The sequence below is a fragment of the Ambystoma mexicanum genome, chromosome 3q (assembly GCF_040938575.1).
Source record: "Ambystoma mexicanum isolate Mex_15411 chromosome 3q, UKY_AmexF1_1, whole genome shotgun sequence".
NCBI lineage: Eukaryota > Metazoa > Chordata > Amphibia > Caudata > Ambystomatidae > Ambystoma > Ambystoma mexicanum.
Window position 1 is genome coordinate 388,373,687 of NC_090926.1, and position 17,705 is coordinate 388,391,391.

At 43.4% G+C, this 17,705-nt stretch overlaps 1 protein-coding gene across 2 annotated transcripts in view; it reads right to left on the reverse strand.

The window, feature by feature from the left end:
- Positions 1-17,705, reverse strand: part of SLC6A7 (solute carrier family 6 member 7) — a 543,627-nt gene that overhangs the window by 114,000 nt on the left and 411,922 nt on the right. For both annotated transcript variants that reach the window (XM_069654061.1, XM_069654062.1), the window contains exon 13: positions 16,732-16,899. In XM_069654061.1, the coding sequence (XP_069510162.1) occupies positions 16,732-16,899 (168 nt within the window). The remainder of the gene's footprint in view (positions 1-16,731; positions 16,900-17,705) is intronic.

Here is a 17,705-nt window from a genome sequence, read left to right on the forward strand (position 1 = left end):
ATGTTTGTGTAACAAGTGTCCTCTCTTCTTAACTACGCGTTTCGGGCGATAAACGCCCTTCTTCAGGTTATATATATTGGGTGAAGGTTCTTTAAATCCCTCCTGCAAGTAATTATAAAAATATTTCAGTGGGAGTTGTAATTTTGAAGTACGTGAATATCAATACTGAATTACTTAACGGTATAACATGGCACTAACCTTGTTGGTGGACCTGGAGTAAAGTCCAAGTATTTACATTCTGGTAGACTGTAAAGTCACTGAAAAACATATGTATATCCGTGTTATTCAGAAGCGAAGTAAAGCGTGGCTCAGGGGGAGCAAGCGCCAAAAATTAGCGCTGGGTCCCCCTGTCGCCACACGTGGTTCAATCAAACAATACAAATGTACCAAAAGGAAACAGTCTGAATCTTACCTAAAAAATATGTGACCAAAATCAATCTGTTTGGGTCAATAGGGGAGACTTGGTAGATTCTCAATGTGCCGGATTGAATTCTGATAACATACCTGTAACATATATTATATGTTTGATTTCAGGGGTTGCTAACATATTTCAATGTGTAAGTGGTAGGTGATTAAGGAGAGACAGCCTACCTGTCTCAGCGTACGTTCTAGCCTGATGCAAGTCACGGCACGATAACTCGATTCACTCGTTTTTGTGTATTGAAGAAAAAATCTCTGCTGAAAATACCAAAACAGAGTATCAGATTTGAAGGCACTATATATGTAGCCGTAACGCTAGATGTGTGGTTTATAACTCGTAACCTATAAGTACCTTAGTCTTATGAGTCCACTCTGTGTCCTTCTCTCTGCACACTTCCAATGCCTGTTTACCTCCGCCGTCTCAATTGGAGAAACGCGGGTTCCATGGCAATGCTTCTACCTTAAATGTCCTTCTATTATTTCTATGGCAACTCGAGCACGGGCGCCATCTTCGAATGGGCAAAGACGCTATTAACCATGTGAATCTAATTTCTTGCCTGGTCTATTAGTGCTTGTAGTGATACCAAAATTAAGGGAGAATATTACAGTTTTGTAAGCCATTCAAAGTGCAATTTATATGTTGGTGTGGTAATTTAACATCAATACAACAGAGAAATACATCCCAACACTGCATGTTTAAACACGGGTAACTGGTTTCAAAAACCCCATCTCCAAACACGATCTCTCTCTGTTGTAATAATTTCATCAGATTACCCCCCCTTATTGGGAGTTTAACTGATTCCAAAATCACAAATTTCATCTGTGCAATGGTGTGTCTTTCTGCCATAAAATGTTGTGCTACAGGTGATTTGGTAGAACAATTCCTTACATTTGACTTATGCTCTCCCCATCTCACTTTGGCTTCCTACTGGTGAGTCCAACATAATATATGCCACAAGGGCATTTTATTCCGTATATAACATTTTTTGTATCACAAGTAGATGTGTGCAGCAATGAGATTTTTTTACCATTATGAGGGTGGCAGATAGAGCTTCTTTTCAGTACATTGTTGCAACAATTACAGTTGTTACATGTTAATGTGCCCCTGTATGTTTTTTCCACTTTAGTTTTTTGTGAGAAATCAGATTTAATTAAGTGGTCTTTCAGCGATTTACTCTTGCTGTAAGCAAAAAGTGGAGGAGTGGGGAATAATTTTTCAAGTGTTGGATCTAATGACAGCACATTCCAGTTATTCTTGATGATGTTTTTTATTTTACCACTTTGTTGGGAGTAAGTAGTGACATACACTAACTCGTCTTCTTTTGATTTTATTTTGGGCTTAAGGGCCACTATTCTTGGAATATCTCTCACCGTCGAGTAATGTTCAGAAAGGACTGGCTCGCTGTACCCTCTTTTAATGAATTTGTTTTTTAAATCCATCGATTTTCTCTCAAAGTCTTCTTCATCAGAGATAATACGCCTATAGCGTAAAAATTGGCTCAAGGGTATACTGGTAATGGTTTTCCTGGGATGGAAACTTGTGGCTAAAAGTAAACTATTCCTATCTGTTTCCTTAGTATAGACTGTTGTAGCCAATTTGTCGATTTTCCAATACACCTTCACATCCAAAAAATCAATGTAAGTCTTACTGGTCTTATGAGTAAACTTAATTCTTGGCGCCAATCCGTTCATGTGTTCAAAAAATTCCTGGATTTCGTCTTCAGTCCCATGCCAAACTCCAAAAAGGTCATCAATAAACCTGGTAAAGAATTTCAACTTATTGTTCCATCTTGGATTGTTGATAACTCCTGTTTCTTCCAAATAAGCCATATATATATTGGCATAGCTAGGTGCCATTGCTGCACCCATTGAAGTTCCAGAAATTTGAATGAAATACCTCTTTTCAAAGGAGAAAAAATTATTCTGAAGTACTATGCTTAGTAATTTAAGAATAAATAGAGGATCACTCTTCACCTGTTCTCCACTTTTTAATAACATCCATTCCATTGCTTCCAGTCCTCCTTGGTGTGTGATGTTTGTATATAAACGTGTGACATCCATTGTGAACAAACGATCTATTTCAGGATTGAAGGTAACAGTTTCAAGCTTTCTTAGAAAATCATTTGTGTCTTGAATATAGGTACTGCAGGTCCGAGTCAATGGCTGAATAACTTTGTCTATAAACTGTGCAATTGTTTCACGTAAGCTATTGCTTGCTGCAATTATTGGCCGTCCCGGTGGATTTAGAAGGTTCTTGTGAATTTTCGGTAATATATAAATCACCGGCATAATTGGATATAAGTTGTTCAAGAATCGTTTTGTTTTTTCAGTGATGATATCTGATTCCATAGCTTCATATAGAGTTCTGTTAATTATTGCTCTGATTCTTTCTGTTGGATCTTCAAAGATCTCAAGGTACGTATCTTGATCTTCCTATTGTCGTGTTACTTCCATCTTATATTTCTCTGTATCCATAATGACAAGGGCTCCCCCTTTATCAGCAGGTTTGAGTATGATATCTGGATTTTGCCAAAGTTGTTCTAATGCCTGTTTTTCTCTGTGGGTCAAATTCCCTTTCCTTCTACTTTGAAATTTAAGTTTTTTCAGATCTTTAAGTACCAATTTTTGAAAAGACTCAAGTGTTGGATTTTGAGCCGGCGGTGTAAATGTGCTTTTGGGTTTCATTTCCAGGTATTTGGAAGGTTGTATATTCTCAGGAATGTCCATAACATCAAAGAACAATTTTAATTTCATTTTGCGCATTAGTTTAAAAAAAGCAATTTTTTCTTTCAACAAGGTAGTGTTGTAATGAGGTACAAATGAAATACCCTTTTGTAGTGTTTCACATTCGAAATTGGAAAGTCTATATTCTGCCTCATATATTATATACCCTGCCTTTTTCTCTCCCTTCCTAACGAATACTAGAGTGCCATCTAGGTTAAAGCATTCACCCCTGTCTGCAAATAAGTGGTGCCGTTGAACCTAGACTTTTCAAAATATTGTTATGGGATTGATATATACTTATAGTAACTGTGATTGAAGTTGTTTGCCATGTTAGTGCCAGTGTGTTTTTCATAGATGTGTTTTGTTAAATAAATAATTATATATCTTTACACCCAAGCTCTGATCAGTGTCTGCTTCTTCTACTGTGTAAATTGCCCTATCTTGTATACTCCAAATACTGCCTAACTCGTCTTGAGAGAAGTCTGACTGCTCAGCCACAGCTACCAGGTAAATCTGGGTAGTACAGACTGCTACCAATTGGGTTTACTGCTAACTCCTGTAGTCTTAAACTTTTTTCAGTGGTCCCAGAGGGAACTGCACAGGTTTCTGCCTAACAGGTACACACAATCACATATCTCTGTTAGGGCAGTGTTCTGTGGATGTCATGCAAATGATTGAGAGAGGTTGTATGGGTGTGTGACTGCTTGTGTACATGTGTATATGAATGTGTGAGTCTGGCCTTGGGGGTGGTATTGGTGTAGTAGTAGCAGCTCCTCCGTAATGGGCTGGGGGCACACGCACCCCTACCCATTATGGAGGTGCCAGGTCACAGAACGCCCTACAGACACTCCTATTGTGAATTACCACATAGTGACAATGGTTACTGTTTAGCAAATGTAATACATGGAATGAATTGATATTCAATTTACAAGCTGTCACAGGAAACGCAACATTTTACAAATGATATCTATACATGATACAATTCCTGCTCACACAAAGTCAGTACTTTGGATTGTGATGCATAAACAAACCCCTGACATCCTATCAGGATCAACATGAGAGACAAATGCACATAAACAATATAAGGTGTGTCAATGCACTCATCTGAACAGTGCATATGTTGGACACTGGGACTGGGAGTCATATCGTCAACACGACTGTGGGCCTCATTACACGGTAGGCGGTAAGGGATTACCGGCACCGGTAAGGGCACCGGTGCCGGTAATCCCTTACTGCCCTAATATGAGGTCCCTCAGCGGGTCCCGTCCTTAACGTGTGGTCAGACCACACTTTAAGGACGGGACCCGCTGAGGGACTTCAGAGCTAATAGCGGTACCGTTATTAGCTCCTTCCCCATTCCCATTGAGCCCCATGGGGGCTCAAATGGGAATGGGGAATGGTAATTGGCATGGGGATTTACCGGGTCCTCCAGGGTCGGAATGACCCGGTAAGTCCCCATACCGCCTACCCGGACCAAGAAGGCGATAAGGGGGTAGCCATGACGCTAATAGCACCATGGTTACCTCCTACCGTGTAATGAGGCCCTGTGTTTTGGCCAAATAGAGCGGAATTATGTAGCTGCTGTTACGTCAGCCTTCATCATGAACATAAAACAACATTGATTTTTTTTCCAGGCCTAGCAACACCCCTGCTCCTCGTGATCCCTCTGACACTGGAACATGCCACCGTGTGCAGAAGCACAGACACAGCAGAATGCTCCTGTCACACCCGTCCCCACAGGCCACTGCAGTCACAAAATGATAAGATGCGATGCAGCTAGAATGTTGCAGCATGGCTTCTCCCCCCTGTCCCCTCCTCTCTCCTCTCCTCACACACACACACAAAACACTTAGGCTCCATGAGCAGCGAGAAGAAGTCACACTTTGGTTTTATGATTCATGAAACCACCTACAGCCAGCAGAATGGTGTTATAATATGAGGTAACTATGGTAACGTCGCGCTCAGCACACTCAGAAGCCTGATGCCCTAATCAGCAGGGAGTATTTATAGAGAACAGCAGGGTCAGCGGCGCTTTCTTGGTTGTTCTACACAAGTCCTTACGAAGAGAACGAGAGCTCAGATATATTGGGAAGGTTCGGCCATCAATCGGAACTCGGTCGTCTACGCTCAGCGTGGTCGTACCTCTGGTTGTGCAGACCCTTTCTCACCTCTCTCCCCCACACTCTCTCTCTCTCTCTCGCTCTCTCTCTCACACACAAACACATGCACATCCAAAGTCCAAGCACATTAAAAAACGGTGTCTGCTAAGAATGCCCGAATAAATGTCAGAATGCACTGTAATGAGCCGGCCAGAACTGTATCATAAAACACCAAGGAGCTCATTTTGGAAGTCCCTGTAGCATAAATGGAGGGGCTAAAAAGAGGTATAACAAAGTTATGCCTGTTTTAAGGCCTCCATTCACGCTACAGGACATTTTAATTGTGCCTTCAAAATCAACTTGGTTTAAAACAAGCACAAGATTTTCGTGCTGGCGTGAAACCAGTTATTTATATATATAAGCACCAGCAAAAAAGCAGGGCGTTTTCATAGGAAATTATTGTAAGCGTTGTGCAGCATGCAGAGATGTCGGACAGTGTTTAATTTTCATTGTGAACACTGCTTCCCATGCACGCAAAAAGGCGGCATATACGCTTGTAAGCCGCCTCTTGCCCTTTACATTTGAACGTTGCAGTACAAATGACAAAAATTGGGTGGCGAGGCCCTGACTACACCTGACTGCAAACGTACCAGCTCCTCGCCGTCAAATTAGTACTAGGGGAAAAATTAGCTCAATAGAAAAGATTCAGAAGGAGTGCATGTTTCAACATCACAGAGACTACAAATGTTTTTATTTTTTATTTGTATGTTTTAACGCTCAAAGTTTGCATGACCTGTATGTAAGCGAAGAGAGTCTGTTGCCCCACACCTTAGATGGTCTGACCGACAATAGCTCTAGTCACTTGATACTAACTATTCAGTTAAGTCCTGTTTTATCCTTTTAAATTCCAGAATACATTAAAAGATTTCCCCAAAATCGGAAGATAAAGACTTCCGGAGATTGCCTCAGTAGAAGGGATCCCCCGTTTCTGTGAAATGTATACATGCTTGGGGTTTCACCCTCGGTGAGCAGAGTAATTCAGGACGTGGACCCCTTGATCTGGGGAAATACTGCACCTCAGCATCACTTTACTAATGACACCCAACAAGGCACAGAGAAGCGCCTGGCATTGCATGTGGTACTCTGTTTCTGAGGAGAATTGCATGGCATTTCTGTGCTGGACCCAGGAGTCAACTGGGAACCAAAACTGGCACTGGATTGTTTTGTTTACGGTGGCCCCATATTACAAGATGCAGAGTAAATAGTATCTTAAATGTGTGTGCTGCAGGCAGCAATATAAAAAAAATGTGAGTGCTCTCAGAAAAGAGACCCATTGTGCAGAGGCCCACCGGGAAATCTCAAGACCTCCCTGCAGGCCAGTCCACCACTGGCTGGACCTTTTTAGTGGATGGGACGAGACTGGCCTGCACATTCCTATTTCTCTTCTGCTTTGGCACAGAAAGCTAAAACATGCTTGTAGTCCCTCCTGGGTGTGGGCCTTCCCATAGAATGTGTTATTTGGCATTCTCAGTAGAGGGGCTCACACAATTTTGGCAGTTGCCCTGTTTTTAAAACAGGACTTGCAGTTGTGGATCCTCAGAGTATTCATAAACATGCCGACAGTAGGGCATCTGCCCAGTCCCTCACTCCGTGTCCAGACTGGGACTTTTACAAATCCACTTGGTACTTTGATCTCCATTTCGACATCAGACTTGGAAACCAGAAGACAGAAGAATTATACCTATCTTTTTACCAGAAATTAGGGTGACCAGATTTCCAAAACGAAAAACTGGGAAACCAACAACATAAAAGAGGGACTAATCCATTGCAGCACACCAATTACCGCCCTTCCCCCAACACGCCACCACAACCAACTCCCAATCATATTTCCAGCACTTCTCCTTTCTATGAACTGTATATGATCTCACTTGTGCAGTTTTGTCTGTGAATCTTGGCATGTTAATTCAAGAACATGGCTTGTTGTACACTCATTTCCAAGCCAGTCTCTGTGGCACAATCAGTAAGTGTTGAGACTTGTACCTCAAAGGTTGGGGGTTTGAGCCAATCCTCCAACATCAACATTCTGAAAGAGTTGTGAAAACAAATTGCAACTTTAATTACCGTAGCCACCCAACCATGCACGTCTGGTCACCCTACTAGAAATCGACTTGTATTCATTTTGTCATGGAAGTCATTTACTCCCAAAATTCTAAGTTATTTCCTCCCGAAATTATTTTTTTCTGAATTAAAAAAAACATGGAATGACTACCAAAATGCTTAAGCCTAAATATTATCTTTGCACTGAATGCCCCCTCCCTCCCCTCCAATGGCCTGTAGGGCCGGACTGCAGCCAGGACCCGGGTGCCTGTCACACTTCCACGGGTTTCCCCATTGCCAACATGGACACCATAAAGGCCACAGGCAGTGGTGGAAATGGAGAACATGTAAAGGGGATCCCACAATGACTGGGAAAGGGGCAGCGGAGTTCTGAGGGGGCGGAGCTAGCAGCTGGAATCTGGTCAAAGGAAATGTTCAAACTAACGGTTTTAAAATGGTGCAATTTCTTTCATGATGCTTCGTTCCAAACTCCACACTGTACAACTATTCCACTTTATATCACTTCCATGGCAGTGGTGCACCCAGAATACTGTTGGTAATGCAGTGATTTTTAGTACATTAAGGGATGCATTGTTGCGTTCTACAGTAGAAGAAAACCGGGGCAGCGCAGGTTGAGAGACATTTGCTGAGATGTTATATATTAAATACTGGTTGTTTATCGTATGACTTTTTGCAATTTCTTATAAACAAAAACAAGTACAATAAAATGTGTTTGGACAGGGGATCGGTTGAGCTGGTTGGCACCCATTAACCCACAGTTTTATTCCCCAATAACTGCTGTCAGCACACCAGAAGCATTTATTTATGATTAAGCACTTTGACAGGCGTAAAACAGCCTTAGAAATATAACCTGTGATAACACACAAAGGAAGAGGAACAAAAATTACAGGGTATTTGTGTGGTAGTCCAACAAAAAAAAGAAACACATTCCAAAGAAAACTAGTGAATGTAAGTTTAATTACTTTTTGTTTCTTTTCTATGAAGTGTAAGATGCACATTTAGAAAACAATAGTGTGCCCAGCATGTAGGAAGCCTGCTTTTAACAGTGATGGCTCCCAGCCCAATGATCGTCTTGGCCCATTGATTCCCATGGTGTCCCTTGCAGGCCAGAAGAAAAAAAAAAACAGGCTCAGCGAATAGCACTGCAAACGCACGAATGACGCCGGGGAAAGGAGCACAGTTCAGATACGATCACCAATCGCTCCCAACCTGGGGGCTCCGTACAGCCTTCTCATAGCTGAGGGAGACCGGGTCTGAGATCCGGAAAGACATCTGATGCTGGATCTTGGACCCGGCAAAAGCCGGCACATTGACCAGCGCTGGTCACAGGACCTCGAGGATGACAGGGGTGTGGTGGCTGTTGGCACGACTGTGGAGCATGCACAGCCAGGGAGAAAGCGTGCACATGACCAACCTTGCTGCCTCCTACAGTGCTGCACACCACCACGGAGCAACAGAGGTGGCGCCTAAACTCCTTCAGTAGCTCTCACCACAAGAATAACCATTGCCATCCCAGGTTGTCGTGTGCCGACTATCCCGCCAAACCTGAGGACAGCTCACCGTCTCCTGAACCAAACTACAATAGTGAGGGGAAGCGCCTCAACACCCGGGAGTTCCGAACACGGTAGACACTGGCGGAAGAAAGGCACAACTTGATTACAGAGATGGTTACCCTTAATCCAGACTTCAAATCGCCGGCAGATTACAAGTAAGAGCACCCGATCAGATCAGAAGTCTGCACAGAAGTACGATTCCAGGATCCGCACTTAGAAATCGAACTTAAGTACGGTATTAGGCGCGTTTTAAAAAAACGATTAAATAAATAACTCCCAGCACTATACGATGTCATCACACCTGTGTAAGATGCCCAAGAGAATCTGGTTCACCAAGACCAGACCAATCTGCCATTCGTTTCGGAATCACCATGAAAGCAGCACTAGTCATGCTGAAACTACTACAAGCACCAAAGGAACCGCACTCTGGCACGCACAAAGATATGTTTTTAAGCACAATGTCCTTAAATATTTGAGCCAGACGTCGTGCTGATGTGGTGCCTGTTGGCCGAGTGTTTCTCAAGGCAGGCAATGCTAAAATTGTTACTTTTGTCAGAGGGATCTGGCTGCCTGTTGTGTATGTGCAGGGATTCCACTGTCTCTCACACAGTCACCACAGCACAGCTTAGCAGAGACAAATCGAAAAATGTCTGTACAAAATATATAGTTTAATTCTGTAGCACACGCTTGTACAGGTGAGTAACGTTTGACCTAGTTTACTTTCTTGAACATTTTTCAACTACAAACGTGCACCCATATCTACAAGCTCACAAACTACTACATCAAACTGTGTGTGAGCACATGCCCTGTGCATGTGGGCTCCACCCCAGCCAACACATTACAACACATTAACTGAGCAGCGCCACTGCGCACCTCTATAGTGCTGTCACCAAACCTGCCGTTAACAGAGTCCTGCCTCACTGTGTTGCCCTCCAGTGGCTTGATATTAAGGCACCCAGCATATGTGTTAGCTCTCGTTTTTTTTCTGGACTGTTTTTGGCAAGTGAGGGACTTTTTTTTTTCTTTCCACAGTGCAACTCTCATCTGTGTAAAGTACTAGTGTGTTCATCCCTAAGGTTAACAGTTTAGGCGACCCATTTTCCGTTTGTGTAGAACTACCACCTCCCTTAAGGACGATGCTGCAAGGGGCTGGCTGCCTGCCTCAGACGTTTTTATGGGAGGGCAAAAGGGGCATTTTCGAGGGCCCCCACCTTGAAGGGGGCCCCACAAGGCTAGGTGATATGAAGAAGTAAGATTCCATTGTTCACCAGTCTTGAATAGCACATGTCGGGATATTTTTTGCGGTGCTACTGAGGCTCTAAACCCATTGCCTTTCTGTTTTGGCAAGTGCGCTCTGCCTTGATCAATTCATCACGTATTGCTTTCTGTGTCCACTGTGGTATACATAGTGTGTGTGTTTCTCATGGCACAACTCTCTAGCATTCTTTCCTTCCTGTGGGAATTATGTTGATCATGTGCAATAGGCAATGGTTAAATGCATATTGATTATTTGACTGACACAATGGTTCAGAAGTTAGCTCAGAGTGTGAAGCTCCCATTGCAGACATGTGTTCATATGAATAATTAGAATATCACATTCCAGCAAAGCTGGCTGAGCCTTTCGTATGTCTGAAGTTTATAAACCTGCCTGCATAAGTACTTGGTTTTGCAGGCAGGTTTATATATAACATCTGCTATTATAAGCAATGTACCTGCGCCTGATGGGGGTTGCTATAAAAACGAACATATCATCCGTATGGTGAAGGTCTAGAAATTGGTTTGTTCAGATGGGGTGTTGTAAAACCTAGGCAGTCGCCTCCAACGATGGCATAAACTGTTAGTCCAAGAGGTGAATAAGTATCCAAATTCAAGACTAAGGAACAACAGCGTTCATGTTTGTATCCTGGATTTGCCAGCAGACGATACAGTAATCCTGGACAAATCATCTAATATATTTTACATCACTGTGCTGTCTTGTGTGAGGTGTGGCTTCTTGCATGCTGCTGGTATCGTTTAGCCCATTACTTGATCTATTTTCTTATGTAGGCCATTTGGGTGGAAGGTTTGGTAGACAGAATAGAGCGGACAATATGTTGCAGGCCTCAGGCAAGCATATTTTAAGGTCTGCTTGTTCGATACAAAAAACAGTTTGCTTTTTGGTAAAAGTCAAAGGTTTTTATGCACGTTTATAAATGAAAATGTCACAAGCCATTGTTTTGAAAGTATTTAAAGCTTTAAAATACAAAAGACAAACCCAGATTAAATTTGTTAAATCACATCGATTGGTATGCTGGTTCTGATATACTTCCCTTGATGATGGAGAGACTGAAGCTAGAATCATTCCCATTTTGCATAACACATTTTTATAATATTTTGCTTAAAAATGGTCATGTTTGATAATGTGATTTGTGTACTTTCCAAGTCTGTTTTTTTAATAAAATGAGATTGTTTGTTTTAGTTCGTGATAAGAACTGGAAAAGTAAGTGTTGAAATGCAGAAATTGCAGAGTTGGCACAAATCCCAGCTTCACCCCTAATCCAATGTGTGATCCTGGGCATCTCATTTAATCTTGTATTGCCGAACCTCTCAATATTGCCAGTCCCTTAACCTTTCAAAATTGTCAGCCCTTCCGAGTGATTTCCTTCTCATGGTATGATCTTCATGAAAGCCTTATGCATGGTTTCACTGTGTTAATAGTGAGCATATTTAAATTGCACACCACAGGCCTATGTTCCTTTGATATCTAATGGGAACACTATTTGAAAACCATATCCCACTTCTAATCTCAGTCTGTCTGGATAAAGACACCTTCCTGGTGGCTTCTAGTCTGACTCCACTATCCATGCTACATATGTATAGTGTTCTCCTTCCTTCCAATTGGTGGTCTGTATGCATGCATGCGCACTTTTGCATTCTGTGAGGCAGCTAATGTGAGTTCTCTCTCTATTATGGCTTACATGTACCTTTTACATACGGTCCTGCATTAATACTACATCTACCTTCCTGGATGTTATTGATAAAAAGTACTTTGTAGGTACTAAAACAGTAACCCCTTTGTAGACTGCTAATGTCGGTCTTCAAATGCTACTTGTTTATCATTCTGATTAGAGCAAGAATGAAGAGGGCAAGGGGACTTAAAGGAAGTAATCGTGCTTATTAGGCTGCAAGACAGCATATCAACCTATAGGTTGTGAGCGCGACGGGTGGGGGGCCCGACCAGTATTCTTGATCCCTTCATTGCTTTGGTTTGGTGGAGGGGGGCCCCAAAGATGTCTGTGCCCAGGGTTCCAAAAGTGCTTAAGATGGCCCTGGCCTGCCTACTTATTTTCTGTGACGTATGACACTTTCTGTAGTGTTCCTGTCAGACTGGTGGCGGTCTACTTTTATTTTTTGTGTTTTTATGGTGCAGTACTGTGCACTATCTTATTTGTTTTGCAGATGTACCACTTAACCACTAACATGGCAAAGCTTTATTTAAGAACTATGTTTTCTGCCCACTTCCCTTTTGTGAAGGATAGGAAACTGCCATAAATGCCATGGCTCTTTGTGGGGGGTTTCACGAGCCAATGAATGGAATCCTTCTACTTTCAAGTGGGGAGGTCCTGCTTTAGGGATCAGATACCCTAATGCACATCACCTTGCTGGGTTATTCAGCCCAGCCTCTTGTACAATTGCCAGGCTCCAACGTCCAGATATGTCATCATTACTCTCGGATATTGATCACTGGATCACGACCAACCACCTCATCCTCCAACCTGGGAAAACAAAAATCCTAGTCTGTGGGAAAACAGCGCTCCTTTCCCAATCTATTCCCTGACCTTACTCCCTAGGCAACACCCTCATCTCCCGGCAACCTCGACCTCAGTGAAAAACTTTGGATGCACACTGGACACGGATTTATCCCTCTCCCAACACATCAACTCTGTATCCAAGACCTGTTTCTTCCACCTACGCATCCTCAGGCATATCTTCCCACACGTCACCTATCCTCGCCGTTTCTATGCCATCACCTCCATCCTCCTCTCCTGTTTAGATTATGCAAACTGCTTTTATCTAGGTGCACCAGCGTTTCAGCAAAGGAAACTGCAAAGAATCCAAAACACTGCGGCCTGCCTGCTCATTAGCCTCCCTCCCAGAAACACATCAGCCCTGCACTAAGAGTCCTCCATTGGCTCCCTATTGGTGGACTCACTACCTTTAAAGCCATGTGCATCACTCACCGTGCCACTCGCAACACCGGCCGGGAATTCCTCTAAAACAAACTCACTTGCTACCACCTCTCAAGGACACTCAGAGCTGGCACAGCATCTCTCCTAGTTATCCCACAGTACAACTGCGCAAGGCTGGGCAGATCCTCCTTCTTCGCCCAAGCGCCCATCATCTGGAACTCTTTGCCCCTGCATATCTACAACATTGACAATCACTTGGCATTCAGAAAGGCTCTTGAAACCTGACTCTTCCCTCCTTCCTCTTGAAACTTTCTCGCACTCCATACTGTTGATACACGCACAGAAACACTGACCCTGATCCGACAACTCACCTATCCAGACCTCTACGTATGCTGCCAGCATTCAAAGCGGCACATCAAGATAGATTCCCCCCACCCATAAACGATTGTTCACTCCCCCGTCCCTCCGAGCCCCCGTCCCACTGCTCAGGATCTCAATCTAGGGAGACCACAACTGGCGAGACCAGCCAACCGCGTTGGGCCATTAGTATACACCGACAACCTATGAACAATTTTGTTCTAGCTGGGCACACATCGAATATCCGGCACTAGTACTCTATCCTAAACCAGAACCAGCACAAGCCCACGTGCCTGACCTCCAGGCTGCTTACCAGAACTTAGCCAGCCCACCTAAATAATAACCTGGCAAAATACCCACATGCACCTTATAAATTAACTCATAGAATCTCCCACACATGGACTACGTTCCCCGAGGGCATTCCAACCACAAATCGCATTGAGGCCATAAAAATGGGGAAAGGGCGGTATATAAATGACAAATACAATATAATACAATATCATCACTGTCTACTGTGAGGCAATACAGGTCCTTCCACTAAAAATATACTCTTATTTAGTGGGCGACAAAGATTTTAGGCAACATTTTCTTTTATATTGTTCTTAGCAGCCTTTCCATTGGTTACCTCCAGGAACGCTGCAGCTCAACTAAGACCGTACAATGACCCTCTGCTTGCTTTTGACCAAGAGCCTGGATTTCTATCATTTCTCTATGTGCTGCTCTGTTGCCTTTTCCATTCCTGGGGTTTGACTGTGTAGCTGTTTTGAAGAGCCTGGCAGGGGCCACCATGTAGAAGATGACGTCAACCAAACTGTTAGTTGACAACACTGAAATACACCATAGTTGGTTAATGTTTAGAAATACAAGAGCGTCATGGACACCAGAGTCTATAATCTCAATTACTGGTCATGACATTTTCTGAAAACATTGAATTAAACACATCCCTTTCATCTTTACTCTGATGTGGAAGTTCGGCAGGGAACAGAGAACTCATCCCACGCCTTCCCCCTAGATGCATTATACTTGCACCCTCTGGTAAAGGGGAAAACTATGGTTGTAGTTGATGTCCTGTCCCCTTGTTGGTGGAATACAAAACTTGGCTGACTACCTGCTCATGCCTTATCCTAGAATAGTCTCTCCTCCTGCTTAACCTCTCTATGGAATTCAAAAATACCCTCTCTGTCTCACTCTCTCTCGGTCTCTCTCTCTCTCTGTCTCTCTCGCTCTTTCTCCCTCTTTCTCTTCTCTCTCTCTTTGTCTTTATCTCTCTCCAATTGGCTCTAATCTGGATCCTCTGTAATGTACGAAGATGTGTAACTCTTGCCATATTTCTTGTGCCACGCATACAGAACATCTAATCTGTAACCCTGGGGCGAACCCTCTAATGTGGAACATCATATTGAGAATTTCTCTAAAGGGCACAAACCTCCTCTTCTATTCACTGTTTTAATGTTATTTGTTTATTTCCTTATTTATTTACAAGGAAGAACAGTGTTCCTTTGAGTAAAAAAGAAAGTACAATAGAAAAGAAATGAAATTTGTCCGGAAGCAGTCATTTTTTACAATGTGGTGAGTTTGAGTGACATTCAGATTGCGGAGGCAAGTAAATAGAACAGTCACCGGGAACAATACATGGGTGGATTTACACAGTTTAAGGACAATCAACATGAGACATTTTTAAGTGCAGGTAGACAGTGTGGCCAGCTGTTCTCAGGATGTGAACATGATGGAAGTGCTAGAGTGGAGGCAGAGGAAGTGAGGGGCAGAGGCAGGTGGAAGGTGGCGGGAAAATGCTAGCTGGAAGGCAGATGAGAGGTAGGTGAGGAAGTGTTCTTTAGTTTCGGCTTTGAACAAATCAGTGTGCACTGTTTCTCGGATGTCCGAGGGATGAGAATTCCATGCAAGTGAAGCAAAGAGAGAGAAAGAGCAGAAGTGAAAGGGAGCACGGGGTAGTTCACTAAGGGCAGAGATTGCGAGAAACTTTGGAGAGTTGGATAGTGGAGGATAGATACAGTGGTGCCTTACTGTGGATAGATTTGTGAACCAGGAGACGAAATGTACCTCTGGCTCTGTTTTGCATCGTCAGCCATCCAGCCTGGTGTCAGTACGAGGAAGTAGGAGGGAAAGAGGGAGTTCGCAGAGAGTCTTGGTAGCAAAGTTAATGATCTTGTCCATAGGACAGAAAGCATATTTGGGGAGATCAATGAGGATGCTGGCACAGTAGTCCAATTTAGAGAAGACAAGAATAGTTCAGAGATGCTTGGCAGTGTTGAAAGGAAGGAGGTGTCTGATTTTCCTAACATTTATAAGCTTGAGCCAAGCCACCCCTGCTGTTTTGAAGATGAAAGTAGGCAAGGTGTGAGAAGGGTCATAGATGATGCTGAGGTTTCTAGCTGAAGGGGGGCTAGGGGTGAGTGTCAAGGAGGAACTCCATAGCCATGTGAGGAGATGTGAGTATTTGGCAAGGAAGAGGAAAAGAGGTTGAAGCAGGTTAAAGGAACCATGGCTGTATATCATTTGGAAATAGTGTTGATGTTGAAGGGACCCCACAGAAAATAAAAGAAAATTCCTCCTTGTTTCAGACAAGTCCTCTTTAAGGCAGTGGAGAATAAGTGACCTCATGAGAAATTGAAATGACTTGTACCACGAGCTTAGATCTAAGGATTACATGAGTCGGTTTGTTGCGCACAAGTGAATTCCTCATTCATTCCATTGTTTGGCAAAGTGTGTTGTTTTGTGGACATAACAAACATTGTGTGGGTATGGGTTGTACATCCTTTAATGCGTAAAACATCACATTGCCCTCACTGTGTCCCCACATGGGTGGTGCAGCCATGTTCTTTTTTTATAATGGCATGGCAAACACTTTGCACTTTTTAGCCCATGTAAGGATCAGGGGGGCTGTGTAGGGAAACCTCCCTCATTCGAGTGTGGGGCCAATGTTACAGCATGGCAACTCTCAAACATTGCTTACATGGCAACAAGCCGGGGCAAAAAGCGGTGTCAGGTTGGCCCAAAATCTTGCTTCATTTCAATGATGAACATGCCAAAATGGCACTCCGTCGACAGTGGCATTAAATCCATGGTCTGTCTGACCCTATTTGACTATATTTGCGATTATTTTCAAAAGTTATTCCCTACTCCATGTTTAGCATGTAAAGATAGCCTTAAATATTGTAGATAAAATACAAATAAGTGCATATCGAATTCATGCCTCTTTCATTACAGCAAAACGCCTAGAGTGGAAGAGGAGGACTGGTGGTGCACAAGACTTGACTGAAGCCTACTGACCTGCCACAAAGTCCCTTCTTCTTTGAGGATGGCGACGAGCATTCCGGCGGGGATCAGAAGGCATGGCAGGAGCCCCATTAGGATCCCGATGACCTCCGACCAGTATGGGAAGCGGTAGGTGCCATAGACCGAGGGCTGGTACATCAGGATACTGTAAGCCAAAAGCGTCTGCAGCGAGGCAAGAGGGGCACATGTCAAGGTGTGGGCAGAAAAAGTCTTCAGTTAAGGTAATACATTGCAACCTGTATAATCATAGATTCACTGTATGTGGTGGACTCTGCTAAGACCGAGCTAAGTGTGTATCGTACTTCCATGCATCTCAACCTGCCTCTAGAGCTGTGCTCAAGAGAGGATGGTGTCTATTAGGCAAATACAGTATTGATGTCGGTTTGGGACAGGTTGGGGGAAGGGCCCCTCTTTTAACATTAATTCCCGGTTTATAGTGATTTATTCAGAAAAAAAAGGTTTCGAATCACAAAACCCTCGAAAACAAAGTTTCGAATAAAAAGCTTTGACAATCTATATTTAACATGCAAAAATAAATTTCTTTCGAAACCAATCCATCGACAAAAGGTATGGACTGGTTTCAATTGAAATGCACTTTCACATGTTAAAAGTAGCATTTCAATGCTTTTTTTGTAACTTTAAAACGTTACATGGAGCCGTCCTGTGCTGGAATTTCAGCACTGGCCAGCCCCTTGGAATGTTTTAAAGTGTTTGTGTATATTGAGGGGTTCCCCCCAGCCTCCCCCAGCCCCCACGCCACCCCCCACACTCCCAACCCTAACCCAAGCCCCAACCCTAACCCTAGCCCTGGTCTCAACCCTAACCCTAATGTAACCCTTAAACTAACCCAAACCCCCACCTTAACCCTATTTTAACACTTACACTAACCCTAGCCCCAACCCTAACCCCAACCCCAACCCTAACCCTAGCCCCAACCCTAACTCTAACCCTAACCCTAATTTAACCCC